Here is a 16,307-nt window from a genome sequence, read left to right on the forward strand (position 1 = left end):
GAAAGAAATTAAAGATGATACCAACAGATGGAGAGATATACCATGCTCTTGGATTGGAAGAATCAATATTGTGAAAATGACTATACTACCCAAAGCAATCTACAGATTCAATGCAATCCCTATCAAATCATCAATGGCACTTTTTACGGAACTAGAACAAAAAAATCTTAAAATTTGTATGGAGACACAAAACACCCCAAATATCCAAAGCAGTCTTGAGGTAAAATAAACAGAGCTGGAGGAATCAGACTCCCTGACTTCAGACTATACTACAAAGCTACAGTAATCAAGACAATATGGTACTGGCACAAATACAGAAACATAGATCAATGGAACAAGATAGAAAGCCCAGAGGTAAACCCAAGCACCTATGGTCAACTAATCTATGACAAAGGAGGCAAGGATATAAAATGGAATAAAGACAGTCTCTTCAATAAGTGGTGCTGGGAAAACTGGACAGCTACATGTAAAAGAATGAAATTAGAACACTCCTTAACACCATACACAACAATAAACTCAAAATGGATTAGAGACCTAAATGTAAGACTGAACACTATAAAACTCTTAGAGGAAAACATAGGAAGAACACTCTTTGACATAATCACAGCAAAATCTTTTTTGATCCACCTCCTAAAGTAATGGAAATAAAAAACAAAAATAAACAAATGGGACCTAATAAAACTTAAAAGCTTTTGCATAGCAAAGGAAACCATAAACAAGACGAAAAGACAACTCTCAGAATGGGAGAAAATATTTGCAAATGAATCAACGGACAAAGGATTAATCTCCAAAATATATAAACAGCTCATGCAGCTCAATATTACAAAAACAACCCAATCCAAAAATGGGCAGAGATGTAAATAGACATTTCTCCAAAGAAGACATACAGATGTCCAAGAAGCACCTGAAAAGCTGCTCAACATCACTAATTATTAGAGAAATGCAAATCAAAACTACAATGAGGTATCACCTCACACCAGTTAGAATGGGCTTCTTCAGAAAATCTACAAACAACAAATGCTGGAGAGGGTGTGGAGAAAAGGGAACCCCCTTGCACTGTTGGTGGGAATGTAAACTGATACAACCACTATGGAGAACAGTATGGAGGTTCCTTAAAAAACTAAAAATAGAATTACCATATGATCCAGCAATCCCACTACTGGGCATACACCCAGAGAAAACCACAATTCAAAAAGACCCATGCACCCCAATGTTCATTGCAGCACTATTTACAATAGCCAGGTCATGGAAGCAACCTAAATGCCCATTGACAGACGAATGGATAAAGAAGATGTGGTACATATATACAATGGAATATTACTCAGCCATAGAAAGGAATGAAATTGGGTCATTTGTTGAGACGTGGATGGATCTAGAGACTGTCATACAGAGTGAAGTAAGTCAGAAAGAGAAAAACAAATATCGTATATTAATGCATATATGTGGAACCTAGAAAAATGGTACAGATGAACCAGTTTGCAGGGCAGAAATTGAGACACAGATGTAGAGAACAAACGTAGGGACACCAAGCGGGGAAAGCCACAGGGGGATGGGGGGGTGGTGGTGTGATGAACTGGGCGATTGGGATTGACATGTATACACTGATGTGTATAAACTGGATGACTAATAAGAACGTGCTGTATAAAAAAAATAATAAAATTCAAAAAAAAAAAAAGAATCTGCCTGCCAATGAAGGGGACACAGGCTCGAGCACTGGTCCGGGAAGATCCCACATGCCGTGGAGCAACTAAGCCCATGAGCCACAACTACTGAGCCTGTGCTCTAGAGCCCGCGAACCACAAGTACTGAGTCCACGTGCCACAACTACTGAAGCCCGTGTGCCTAGTGCCCGAGCTCCACCACAAGAGAAGCCACCGCAATGAGAAGCCCATGTACCGCAATGAAGAGTAACCCCTGCTCTCCGCAACTAGAGAAAGCCCGTGCGCAGCAAAAAAGACCCAATGCAGCCAAAGATAATAAACAAATACATAAATTTATTTATTTATTTATTTTAAAAAAAAAGAACTGAGGCGAAGTACATTAAGGAATGATGGCCAATAGAAACTCCAGGAGAAAACTGTTCAAGAAGGGAAAGATGATTATTGTGTGTTACTTCGCTCTGCAGTCATATTTACAAATAATTACATTGTCATAATCTTGTCAATCCTGATGATTGGTTCTAGAGCTTCTAGAGCCAACACACAGACAAAGCTAGGAAGACAAAATTATAGTCTCAGAATAGATGTAAATACCATTAACCCAGACGATAAAGTGAAGATAATAACTGTTGGGGGTGGACAAGGGGGATGGGGATCAAAAATGATAAGTCAAGAGGGAGCAGGAAAAGCACATAATTTGGTGATGGAGAAGTGATTGCTAGAAGAAACAGCGATAAAAACTTGAAAGTCATTGCCTCTAGGCAGCAGGTTTATTTGTGAGATAAGGGCCTGTTGATTTTCATTATAAACTCTTTTGTACTATTTGATTTATATTTGTCAGGTGTATGATTGTTTTGGTTAAAAAGTTTTAAAACTTTTTAAATGCATCTATCGAGATGATATCTCACGTCTTGATGGAGACATCATACATAAACATGTGAAAAACAAAGCATATAAGATGAATCAGGTTTAGCCTCCCTAAGGTAATTCCCTGGGATATTGAGTCACCTTCCTATTAAGGATAGGCCTATTCACTTCAGTTATCACCATTCAAGACAAATAAGCTTAAAGACCATCTCATCTTATGGTTTAGCGACACAAAAATCCAAGTAGCAAACCTGAAATGTGGTTTGCATATTACATGAATGCCTTTTAAATTTTTTGACCTAGGGCTTCCCTGGTGGCGCAGTGGTTGAGAGTCCGCCTGCCGATGCAGGGGATACGGGTTCGTGCCCCGGTCCGGGAAGATCCCACATGCCGCGGAGCGGCTGGGCCCGTAAGCCATGGCCGCTGAGCTTGCACGTCCGGAGCCTGTGCTCCGCAACGGGAGAGGCCACAACAGTGAGAGGCCCGTGTACAGCAAAAAAAAAAAAAAATGTTTTGACCTTGACCCACTGTAAAAACTACACTTTTGTGTGACTCAGCACACACACACTCACATAGCTGAAACGAAACTTAAAAAAAAACCTCTTCCTGTGTGTGATATGCTCTGAAAATTTCTATTTCATTCTATTTTATTTTTTAGAATAATGGTCACTTTAAATGATTTTAACAATCCACTGCTGTATTATGACCCATAGTTTGAAAAACATGCTAATCGATCCATGTTTTCTTAGGCCAGAGAATGTGCTTGTGAGATTTGGAGCTTATGTCCCAGATCAGCTGAACCTTCCTAGTAGAACTACTTGTTGCTGATATGTAAAAAAATGTGTTATATAAAGTTAGCTTCTATCATCTTTGTTAGTAGCATGGCTCCCCTGCTTTCATTTCTCTTTTTCCTTAAAATTTTCTTTTTTTTTTATCACTGGTCCTGTGGGGCACATATTAGGAATAACTATATATATATATCAGATATGCATAAAAGTCATACACTTACATAATCTTGGTTTTTACCCATATGTCCATTTGTTTGCACTTGCCATGTAAAATACAGACTTCAGCCAACCATCTGCTGCTTATGAAACCATTAAAATCCAACCTCCCCTCAAATATTGGGATCTTGGGATATTTTCAAATTTGGTAAATTCCATGTTAAAAATGCATAACTCTAAGTATCACTATATCTACACGTTTTAGCAAAGTTTAGGGAAAACAAAATCACTGCAAAATTTATTGCACTAATAGACTTGAATGAACTAATTTAGTTTGTTTGGATTTTTTGTCTCATTAAATTAAGAACTACAAGAAGCTGTTGAAGAGGTGCTGCCAAGCCTGAAAAAAGATGGTGTGGCCATCTATTACGTGAGCAGAAGTTCTAACACCGATGGGGTCGACTCTTTCTTAGACAAAGTGGATGAAGTGTCAACTGAATCCATCCCAGAGTCCTGGAGGTCGGAAGTGACCTTTTCCACTCCTGCCTTATACATTTATACTTCTGGAACCACAGGTAAAAATAAAGAGAGGATTCTCCAAGAAATGGACCTATCCTGAAAGTGTTAAATGTTAGGTTAGATTTTCAAATGCTCTCTTTCTTCGGCAAAACTAATCAGATAACTAATACTTCAGGGGATTTAGCTCTTTGCCTGTGGGAACTGATCTTGTTTCATAGCATATGAAACCATTTGGGTTTCTCTAAGCTATGCACACCTCCCCCTACTTGGTGTATAGAACAGATAAAGAGGTTAACCAAGAACTACAAAAATAGTTTTGATGATGGATAAGATTTGGCACTGAATAGGTTGTTGGAATTTTTTTAATGATTGCTGCATTTTGATTATATTATATCCAGAGTCCATATATAATGTATAACCAATTATAAATGGACCACCAAAGAAGACTGCAGAACAATAATGGGGTTATATTTATACAAATATTTTGACCACTATCTTTCCAAGCAAGACTGACTTGGAGCTGTTGGTGCTGTGGGTGTAGGATGGCTCTTAGCTGAGGGCATAAAATAATGTATTTCATCAAATCTAGGATGCTTTACACCTTCAGTGTAAGCTGCACCACTATTTTGTAAGCCACTAAGAGAAAACACTGCCAATTATCGGTGTTGCTGGAACCCTGCTACATGGAACAGGCAATATTAAAGGTAGGATGTACTAGGTGCTCTTTTAGGAGCTTTACGGCATTTGTTCATACAATTCTCCCACCACTCCTACCCACAGTTGCAGGTGGGTACTACTCTTATTCCTATTTTACAGATTCAGAAACCGATGCTTAGAGAGGTTAAGAACTTTCCAAGATCAGAAGTAGAAGTGTCAGGATTCACCTTGGTAGGCTGACTCCACAGCTCATGCAACTGACCACTCTGCCAGAACACCTCCTAGTTCATCCATTTAACAGCTATTTGGTGTCTGCCTATTCTAGGCCAGGGGAAATGTTACCAAAACGTAATCAAATGAAGCCTGAGTGATATATTTAAGAGGAGGGCAGGAAGCTAGCCCCAGCATGCTAATTATTAATATTGGGAAGTTGACTATGTGAATCATTTATCTCTTTTGGTTAAAATTTTAACTTAAGCAGGTAATACAAACATGCATTCTCCTTGTAAAATTCTGTTAAGACCGTACAGAAAACCTGAACGAACTTTTTGGCCAACCAATAGATAACGGTTCCTTTGAGCCTCATGAGGAGGGGTGGCTGGGGATGACCTATTAAAGCTGATTCCCAGAGCATAATGTCTGTCACTGTTTTGGCAAAAGTTATATATCGCCATGCCAACAGAATGGTAGGATGACACAGTTAACCAAATGCTTCCACTACATCCAGACACTATGTTAATATATGGAAATTTTACCTTCATTTTTAATAGAATGGTAAAACTAAACTGAAAACTTTGGTTTGGGAAATAATTGAGATAAAACAAGCCCTTTTAGTTAGTGACGGGGTGTTCTAGTCTTAATACTATGTAGGTAAGTATATAGTATTAAGACACTTCTTCACAATTGCAGGTTTTGACATCAAATATAAAACCCATTTTAGGGGAAAACGAGAATAAGCAGTCTTTAATTTAATCCTATAATTCAGAATTTAGATTTAATTGGAATATAATTGGGTTGATGTTTATATTACTCTTCTTCTTCTCTCTGAATAAAATATTTGTTAAGTTACTCTTCCAAACATTAATTAAAAGAAGTCATTTAAGCAATCAGAGAACAAAATGTTTTCCTTGTTCCTCAAAGGCAGTCAGTAGCACAAAATTATATAATAGTTACCAGATATTCTTATTTCTTCATTAAAAATTTTAATTAGGAAAGTTTCTGAAAGTACTTCAAACCAGCAAAGGATGTGCATTTCTTTTTGTTCTTTTTTTTAAATATAATTCAGAGCTTTTACTATCTGGACAATCTTTTTCCCAAGGTGAATACAATTGATTTATTGATGCTTTCTTCTGTTTCAACAAAGACCATGAATTGTGAATTGTGTTTATGATGATGGTAGTTTGCCAGCCATACTGCTTTGCCTTATAACAAATTACTTTTATTCAGGCAATATCCAGCTAAGGTACCATCAAATATTGAAGCATCTGAATCTACAGAGAATTGCCTTCCCAAAGGCAGTTTACCCACTCAGGTCTTAAACTCTAGCCCCAGCCCCTTGGTAATGACTTCATGCCCTTCCCAACTGAACTGACTCCCATGGGAAAAAATATAAGCATACTCTTTTAATTGAGTCTTACAAAAAACTTACATAAATTATAGTTAAGAAAATGCAAATGTACTTAGTGTAATAAAACTACACTGAGATACCATTTTTCACCTTTTAGATTGGCAAAAATCCCAACATTTGAAAGAATACCTTGGAAGGGCTATGAGGAAACAGGTGCACTCAGGTATTACTGATGGGAGAGTAAATGCCTTATAAATTGCCTTATAACAGGCAATGTGGCAGTGTCTATCAAAATTACAAAGACATATCTTTTGACCTAGCAGTCTCACACCAGCAAATTTATCCTACAGATGGAGCGTCATTCATAGTGCACAGTGCCATGTGGACCAGGTTATTCACTGCAGCGTCATTTGAAATCGCAAAATAATATGAATAAATTATAACACACACACAAAGGACTTGATGCAGCTGAGAGTGAGAGTAAATGAATGAAAAAATAGGAGAAAGTTCTACGTACAAATATGGACAGAACTCCAAAATACATTAAGTGGAGCAGGGACAAGTGCAGAAAAGTGTGCTTTTTTTTAAAATGGGGGAAAGGGCAAGAACATATGAGTAAATGAGCTTATATTTGTATAAAGAAACTCTAGAACAGTACATAAGAAATTCATAAAAGTGGTTATGAAGGAAGGAGATAGGATGGATAGGCTATTTACTCTTTCTGAATCTCAGCTTTCTCATCTGCAAATTAGAGAATATAATTCTACTTATTAATTATGAGAATTAAATGAAATTTTGAAAATACAGTTGACACTTGAACAATGTGCAGGTTAGGGGTACTGACCTTCCACACAGTTGAAGATATGCATATACCTTATAGAAGGCCTTCCATATAGGTTCCTAGGTATCTGCAATTTTTCATTCATGGATTCAATCAACCATGGATATATTTACTATTGAAAAAATCGTCACATAAGTGGCCCCAAGCCATTCAAACCCCTGTTGTTCAAGGATCAACTATACCTTGCAAGGTGGTAGACCAGAGCAGAAATTCAATAGACATTCTTTCCTTTTTTCTCAACTTACTACTGTAATAACCATCTAACTCAGAGATCAGCAAACTATGGCCTGTGGGCCACAAACAGCCCCGCCACCTGTTTTGTAAATAAAGTTTTATGGCAACAGAGCCAAGTTTGTTCCTTTTTGTGTGTGGCTGCTTTCAGCTATAATAGCAGAGTTGAGTAGTTGCAATAGAGACTATGACCCTGCAAAGCCTAAAACATTTACCATCTGGTTCTTTACAGAAAAAAATTGCCAACTTCTGGTGTAACTGAATGCAATCCTCTAATCACCAGCTGATGAATCTTCCTAAGCCACATCTCTCTCCCAGACCACATGTCTATAAATGACCACTCTTGGTTCACTCATGGCTTCTCTTGTGTTTACAAAGGTCTCCCGAAAGCTGCAATGATCAATCATCTTCGCACTTGGTATGGAGCCAACCTTGCTGCTACCAGCGGGATAACGGAGAATGACGTAGTCTATACCACCCTACCCTTGTACCACAGTGCTGCGCTTTTGGTTGGCTTACATGGATGTATCCTGACTGGTAAGCTTTTTCTCTCAACAAGGTGTTGGAGCCCAGTACACATTCAATGTGCTCATAAGGAAAAGTAATACAAAATTTGCTACTTTCCTGTGTGCCCAGAACGGTGTTTAATTCCATGTTGATAACTAGCTTGTTTGGCTCACAATAGCAAGCATCCAAAAGAATTTATAGGGAATTCCCTGGTGGTCCACTGGTTAGGACTCCATGCTTTCAATGCCAAGGGCCCGGGTTCAATCCCTGGTTGGGGAACTAAGATCCCACGTGGCAAAATAAATAAATAAATAAAAAGAATTTATATTTTCTCATGCCTGCTTGTCTAGTAATATAATGCTATAATTGTTCAGTATATCAAAGAGGAAACTTCTTTAAAATATTTTAGGTCTTTATCCAGGTTAAGGTACTTGATCCTTTGATTCCATAAATAATTCTCCTATGTCATTTCTGTCTTCAGAAATCTGCATGTTGATCTCCATTAGCATCTGATTTAAACTTCTCATTCAGTTGTCCCATTCTACTTTATTCTTCCCTACTTCTGCAGGTCCTCAGCTCTGGTCAGAATATATAGCTTTCCATCTCTTCTCTCTACTTCTGAAACTTTACCATTTAAATTAGAATTGCCATCCTTTCTCCTGTCAGTAGGATTTCTGCCCTTTGTGTATATAAAGTCTCAGTCCAATATCCACCTCTTCCAGGAAACCACGTCTAAGTTTCTAACTAAGCTAAAAACCTTAATTTTTTCTGCCATGTGACATTTTATTTTAAATAATTATTTATTATATATAGTAGCATATATGCATATACAAATACACATATGATTCTCCAAGCCTCTGCTCCTTTCCCTCATCAACTTATTGATCAGCTATAAAACACTTAGCCCAGCATCAGTACTAGTCTCCAAATCAGCAAGGAATGCCTGGGTCTGATCATATTGTTGGGCCCTTCAAGAACAGGGTGACTCTGAAGCTCTCGTAGGGACAAATCAATCACTCACACATTTGCTTAAGCACAATTGATATATGCTAAAAAAGAAAATATAGTATTTTTAAAAATTTCTCCTAAAATATTGGACTTTTGTATATTTAGGAGTAGAAATAAACTAATAACGTGAAAAATATTTGTGACATTTTTTAATTTCACTTTACTACATTTCATACCTATCATTAGATTGGATATGATAGATATTGTTTTTACCCATTGTATTAGTTTCCTATTGCTACTGTAATAAATTACCACAAACCTAATGGTTTAAAACAACACAGGTTTATTCTCTTACTGTTTTGAAAGTCAGAAGTCCTAAAATCAAGATGTCAACAAGGCTGCATTTCTTCTGGAAGCTCTAGGGAAGAATCCATTTTCTTGCCTTTCCCAGTGTCTGGAGGCTGCCTGCATTCTTTGGCTTGTAGCCCCTTCTTTCGTCTTCAAGCATTTCACTCCAATCTTTTGTTTCTGTCATCCTTTCTCCTTCTGCCCTTGATCTTCTTGACTTCCCCTTATAAGCACCCTTGTGATTATATTGGGCTCTCCCAGACAATCCAAAATAATCTTCCCATTTCAAGATCCTTAATTTAATTACATCCACATAGTCCCTTTTGTCATGTAAGGTAGCATAGTCACAGGTTCTAGGGATTAGGATGTGGATGTCTTTGGGAACCATTATTCTGTCTACATCACCCATCAAAGAAGAATATCGCCTGCTTCCTGAAGACCCTGGCTCTCCATCGCTTATAAAACTGTCAGGCTCCTCCCCTGGCACTTACAAACTCTCCAGGATTGCACCCCTAGCTGCTTCCCCAGGTTCATCTCCCTTGACCCACCCAGGCTTCACCACTCTAGTCACAGGCCAGCAGAGTCTTGGCCATCCCCCAACCTTCTGGACTGTCCTGTCTTTATGTTCATGCTTTTTCCTCCGCCAGGAATTCTCTCATCTTTCTCGATATTCACTTCTCAAGACCTAATTCAAATCCTATGCCTTTCTCAGCACTTGCCCCCAAGTAGAATTAGTCTACACACACACACACACACACACACGCACCCTTAGGGCCTCACTAAGGGTGTGTTTATTGCACACTGACTCTTAGAAAAACTTGTGTCTTCTCCCCCATTAGATTGGAAGCTCCTATAGGACAAAACTGTGTCTTATTTATTTTTTTTGCATTGAATATAATTGGTAACTAATACTTGTTTGTGAATATAATTCATATATAAATTTTTTTAAATTTCAAAAGTGACAAATATAATTAGGGACTTTTTGGGTAGCATTTCTTTATTAGTACTTTCTATGCCTTCTCTGTAGGTGCTACTGTTGTTTTGCGGTCCAAATTTTCAGCCAGTCAGTTTTGGGATGACTGCAGAAAATATAACGTCACTGTCATTCAGTATATCGGTGAACTGCTTCGGTATTTATGCAACTCTCCCCAGGTAACACTCCCCATGTTTCATTATCTTTTCGAAATGCATAAGATGGGAATTCAAGTCACTTTGGGTCATGCTAGGTTTCAGCTGCTTCTCGTATATCGGTTTTCAGTTTACACAACAGTTACTTTTCATGATAAAGAGCCTGGCACCACACCTACCACAGGGGATTTACCAGATGGCAGCTGCTGTAATAACATTATCATTCCCTACCTTTGTACCTGTTTTCACATCTGACCCTCTACCTAGCATATCCTCTGCTTCTTTCTCTACCTGTTTAAACCCTACTCATGGTCAAAGCCCAGTTCAAATGATACCTCATATGTTAAACTTATTTGGGTCACCCCAACAAAAGTCATTGCTCCCTTCCCCTACCTCATTTGTTTTCTCCTCCTTTGTGGCCCTTGTCAGATTGCAGGTGTTTGTCTTCACGCCTCCCATCCTCCCTAGGCTGTAAAATCTTTGATGGCAGGGACCACATCTTATCTCCCTGCCCTCTCTTATACCACAGGCATGCAGGAAACTTTTACTTAATGTTGCTTAATGAATAAACCCCCATATGGCTTTGAAACCATCTGACAAAATCTGTTACCAAGCTTAGAACAGATGCCCCAAAGGTAAGTAACTCCAAGGGCTTTGGATCTGCCCTATTTGCAGATATCCAGATATCTTGAAGGGGTTGTTTGAAAGAGTTCCTTCTGCCCAGTCCCTCAGCTCTCATCAGAGAAGGCAGCCTGCCTGGGGACCAGATGAAGGTTTCTCAACAGTGGCACTGCTAATATTTGTGGCCAATTTATTTTTTGCTGTATGGACTTATCCCATGCACTATAGGATGTATAGTAGCATCTTTGGCCTTTACCCAGGACATGCCAGTGGTACCCTGGCATCCCCCCAGGTCATGATAATCAAAATGTCTTCAGACATTGCCAGATGTCCCCTGGCAGGCAAAATCAACCCCAGATGAGAACCACTAGACTATATAATGCAGTAAACTCACAAGATTCTACTTTCTTTAATCCTTTCACTCATCATAAGAAAACAAACTCAAAGGATCACTAAGTTGATCAATTGCTATTTATAAGAAACTGTTATGTTCAATTTATATAAAACCTACCTCAGAGATATTGCAGATTCAGTTCCAGACCACCACAGTAAAGCAAATATCACAATAAATCAAGTCACATGAATTTTTTGGTTTCCCAGTGCACATAAAGTTATGTTTATACTATACCGTAGTTTGTTAAGTATGCAATAGCATTATATCTTTAAAATGCAGTGTACATAACTTAATTTTAAAATACTTTATTACTAAAAATGTTAACGATCATCTGATAATGCCAGTTTGCCAAAAAACCTTCAATTTGTAAAAAACAAAAAAAATGCAGTATCTGCAAAGTACAATAAAGCGAGGTATGCCAGTAACAGAAGCAGTGTAACGTAAAGAATTATAAGATGCTCTTGCCTTAGTTCTTTCTCTCCTCACTTCATTCAGTCTCTGCCCACATGTCGCCTCATAAAAGAGACCCCTCCTACAAATTCTCAAACATACCACCCTACCCCTTACCATGCATCTCGTGGGTTACTGCTTTTCGTGGCACTGTCACTTCTGACATAGTGCATGTTTATATGACTGTTATCTTTGTCCTCCAGTTAAATGAAAGCTCCATGCACCAGGAGCTTTGTTGATTGCCAGATCCCCAGCACCGAGATCTGTATCTGGTACATCCTATGTGTCAACAGATTTTGCTGAATGAACCTCTAAATTCTTGCCCCTGAAAGATGTATAACTGACTTGAGGGAAGTAATGTGTTCCCCCAAGATGTCTGTGCTTAGCACATATTATTCTGATTCAGGGGGTACATTCAACAGATTTATGAGGGTCATAATTAGCTGTAAGCTGGGTGAGGACCTTTTCCATAGCACTGGGTGAATCTTGAGGACATTACATTAAGTGAAATAGCCAATCACAAAGAGACGAACAGTGTATGATTCCACTTATATGAGGTACTTAGAGTATTCAAAATCATAGAGACAGAAAGTAGAATAGTTGCTGCTTAGGGCTGCGGGGAAGGGGGGAATAGGGAGGTTAATGGGTATGGAGTTTCCATTTTACAAGATGAAAGGAGTTATGGATATGGATGATTGTGATGGTTGCATAACATTATGAATGTATTTAATACCACTGAACTGTACAGATAAAATAGTTGAGAGTAAATTTTACGTTGTATGTATTTTACCACAATTAAAAAAAAATCACAACAGGAGACCCAGGTTCTATAAATTTAAAGGGAGCTTAAAGAAAGATTGTATTAAAAGGACTTCTCAGAAGTGGATACAGACAATCTTGCAGTCTGCGGAATGGAAACCACAATCACAGAAAGTTAAACAAAATGAAAAGGCAGAGGATTATGTCCCAGATGAATGAACAAGATAAAACCCCAGAAAAACAACTAAGTGAAGTGGAGATAGGCAACCTTCCAGAAAAAGAATTCAGAATAATGATAGTGAAGATGATCCAGGATCTCAGAAGAATGGAGGCAAGGATCAAGAAGATGCAAGAAACATTTAACAAAGACCTAGATGAACTAAAGAACAACCAAACAGAGATGAACAATACAATAACTGAAATGAAAAATACACTAGAAGGAATCAATAGCAAGAATAACTGAGGCAGAAGAACAGATAAGTGACCTGGAAGACAGAATGGTGGAAATCACTGCTGTGGAACAGAATAAAGAAAAAAAAGAAAAGAAATGAAGACAGTCTAAGAGACCTCTGGGACATTAAATGCACCAACATTTGCATTATAGGGGTCCCAGAAGGAGAAGAGATAGAGAAAGGACCTGAGAAAATATTTGAAGAGATAACTGCTGAAAACTTCCCTAACATGGGATACAGAACAGTCGCCCAAGTCCAGGAGGTACAGAGAGTCCCAGGCAGGATAAACCCAAGGAGGAACATGCCGAGACACATAGTAATCAAACTGACAAAAATTAAAGACAAAGAAAAAATATTAAAAGCAACAAGGAAAAAATGACAACATACAAGGGAACTCCCATAAGGTTAACAGCTGATTTCTCAGCAGAAACACTGCAGACCAGAAGGGAGTGGCATGATATATTTAAAGTGATGAAAGGGAAGAACCTACAACCAAGAATAGTCTACCCAGCCAGGCTCTCATTCACACTTGATGGAGAAATCAAAAGCTTTACAAACAAACCAAAGCTAAAGAATTCAGCACCACCAGACGAGCTTTGCAACAAATGCTAAAGGAACTCCTCTAGGCGAGAAAGAGACCAGCAACTTAAAACAACCTTGTACATATATAGACTGCTATATCAAAACCTCATGGGAACAGCAAACCCAAAAACTACAATAGATACAAACACAACACTAAAGATGGTCATCAAACCATAAGAGAAGAGAACTAAAGAGGAAGGGAAGAAAAAAGACCTACAAAAACAAACCCAAAACAATTAAGAAAATGGCAATAGGAACATACATATCAATAATTACCTTAAATGTAAATGGATGAAATGCTCCAACCAAAAGACACAGACTGGCTGAATGGATACAAAAACAAGACCTGTATATTTGCTGTCTACAAAAGACCCACTTCAGACCTAGAGACATATACAGACTGAAAGTGAAGGGATGGAAGAAGGTATTCCATGCAAATGGAAATCACAAGAAAGAGGGAGTAGCAATACTCATATCAGACAAAATAGACTTTAAAAAAAGATTGTTATAAGAGACAGAGAAGGTCACTACATAATGATCAAGAGATCAATCCAAGAAGAAGTTATAACAAGTCTAAATATATATAGACCCAACATAGGATCACCTCAATATATAAGGCAAATACTAACAGCCATAAAGGGAGAAATTAACACAGTAGTTGTGGGGAACTTTAACACCCCACTTTCATCAATGGACAGATCACCCAGAAAGAAAATCAATAACAAAACACAGGCCTTAAATGACACATTGGACCAGATGGACTTAATTGAAATTTATAGAGTTCCATCCCAAAGCAGCAGAATACACATTCTTCTCAAGTGCACACGGATCGTTCTCCAGGACCTGACCACGTGCTGGGCCACCAAGTGAGCCTTGGTAAATTTAAGAAAATTTAAATCATATCAAGCATGTTTTCCAGCCACAATGCTATAGATTAGAAATAAACTACAAGGAAAAAAACTGTAAAAAGCACAAACATTTAATTGTGTTTGGAGGCTAAACAATATGCTACTAAACAATCAATGGATCACTGAAGAAATCAAAGAAGAAATCAAAAAATACCTAGAGACAAATGAAAATGAAAGCACAACGATTCAAAACCTATGGGATGCAGCAAAAGCGGTTCTAAGAGGGAAGTTTATAGCAATACAATCTTACCTCAGGAAACAAGAAACATCTCAAATAAACAACCTAACTTTACAGCTAAAGAAACTAGAGAAAGAAGAACAAACAAAACTTAAAGTTAGTAGAAGGAAAGAAATCAAAGATCAGAGCAGAAATAACAGAAATAGAGATAAAGAAAGAAAATGATAGCAAAGATCAATGAAACTAAAAGCTGGTTCTTTGAAAAGATAAACAAAATTGATAAACTTTTAGCCAGACTCATCAAGAAAAAAAGGGAGAGGATTCAAATCAATAAAATTGAAAATGAAAAAGGAGAAGTTACAACTGACACCACAGAAATACAAAGGATCATAAGAGACTACTACAAGCAACTGTATGCCAATAAAATGGACAACCTGGAAGAAATGGACAAATTCTTAGAAAGGTACAATCTCCCAAGACTGAACCAGGAAGAAATAGAAAATATGAAACAGACCAATCACAAGTACTGAAATTGAAACTGATTTTAAAACTCCCAACAAACAAAAGTCCAGGACCTGATGGCTTCACAGGCAAGTTCTATCAAACATTTAGAGAAGAGCTAACACTTATGCATCTGAAACTGTTTCAAAAAATTGCAGAGGAAGGAAAACTCCCAAACTTATTCTGAGGCCACCATCACCCTGATATGAAAACCAGACAAAGATACCACAAAAAAAGAAAATTATGGGCCAAAGTCACTGATGAACATAGGCACAAAAATCCTCAACAAAATACTAGCAATCCAAATCCAAGAATATATTAAAAGGATCATACATCACGATCAAGTGGAATTTATCCCAGGGATACAAGGAAATGAATCAGTGTGATACATCACATCAACAAATTGAAGAATAAAAACCATATGATCATCTCAATAGATGCAGAAAAATCTCTTGACAAAATTGAGCACCCTTTTATGATAAAGACTCTCCAGAAAGTGGGCATACAGGAAACCTACCTCAACATAATAAAAGCCATATACAACAAACCTACAGCTAACATCATACTCAATGGTGAAAAGCTGAAAGCATTGCCTCTAAGATCAGGTACAAAACAAGGATGTCCACTCTCACCACTTTTATTCAACATAATGTTGGAAGTCCTAGCTCCAGCAATCAGAGAAGAAAAAGAAATAAAAGGAATCCAAATTGGAAAAGAAGTTAAACTGTCACTCTTTGCAGATGACATGATTCTATACATAGAAAATCCCAAAGATGCTACCAGAAAACTACTAGAGTTCATCAATGAATTTGGTAAATTTGCTGGTTACAAAATTAATGCACAGAAATCTGTTGCATTTCTATACACTAACAACAAAAGATCAGAAAGAGAAATTCAAGAAACAATCCTATTTACCATCACATCAAAAAGAATAAAATACCTAGGAATAAACCTACCTAAGGAGACAAAAGACCTGTACTCTGAAAACTATAGTAAGACACTGATGAAAGAAATCGAAGACAACACAAACAGATGGAAGGATATACCATGTTCTTGGATTGGAAGAATCAATATTGTCAAAATGACTTTACTATCGAAGGCAATCTACAGATTCTATGTAATCTCCATCAAATTACCAATGGCATCTCTCACAGAACTGGAACCAAAAATCTTAAAATTTGGGTTTGGAAGGGAAAATAAGATAGACCAGAACCCTGAAACAGCTGAATAGACTCAGCTCACCTCCC

At 37.7% G+C, this 16,307-nt stretch overlaps 1 protein-coding gene across 2 annotated transcripts in view; it reads left to right on the plus strand.

The window, feature by feature from the left end:
• SLC27A2 (solute carrier family 27 member 2) overlaps positions 1-16,307 on the plus strand; it is a 54,686-nt gene that overhangs the window by 13,400 nt on the left and 24,979 nt on the right. Inside the window, exons 2-4 of one of the 2 annotated variants that reach the window (XM_019931593.3) lie at positions 3,835-4,044; positions 7,663-7,821; positions 10,115-10,239. In XM_019931593.3, the coding sequence (XP_019787152.2) occupies positions 3,835-4,044; positions 7,663-7,821; positions 10,115-10,239 (494 nt within the window). The remainder of the gene's footprint in view (positions 1-3,834; positions 4,045-7,662; positions 7,822-10,114; positions 10,240-16,307) is intronic. The other variant, XM_019931606.3, reaches the window with a different exon arrangement.

This window comes from Tursiops truncatus, chromosome 2 (genome assembly GCF_011762595.2).
Source record: "Tursiops truncatus isolate mTurTru1 chromosome 2, mTurTru1.mat.Y, whole genome shotgun sequence".
NCBI lineage: Eukaryota > Metazoa > Chordata > Mammalia > Artiodactyla > Delphinidae > Tursiops > Tursiops truncatus.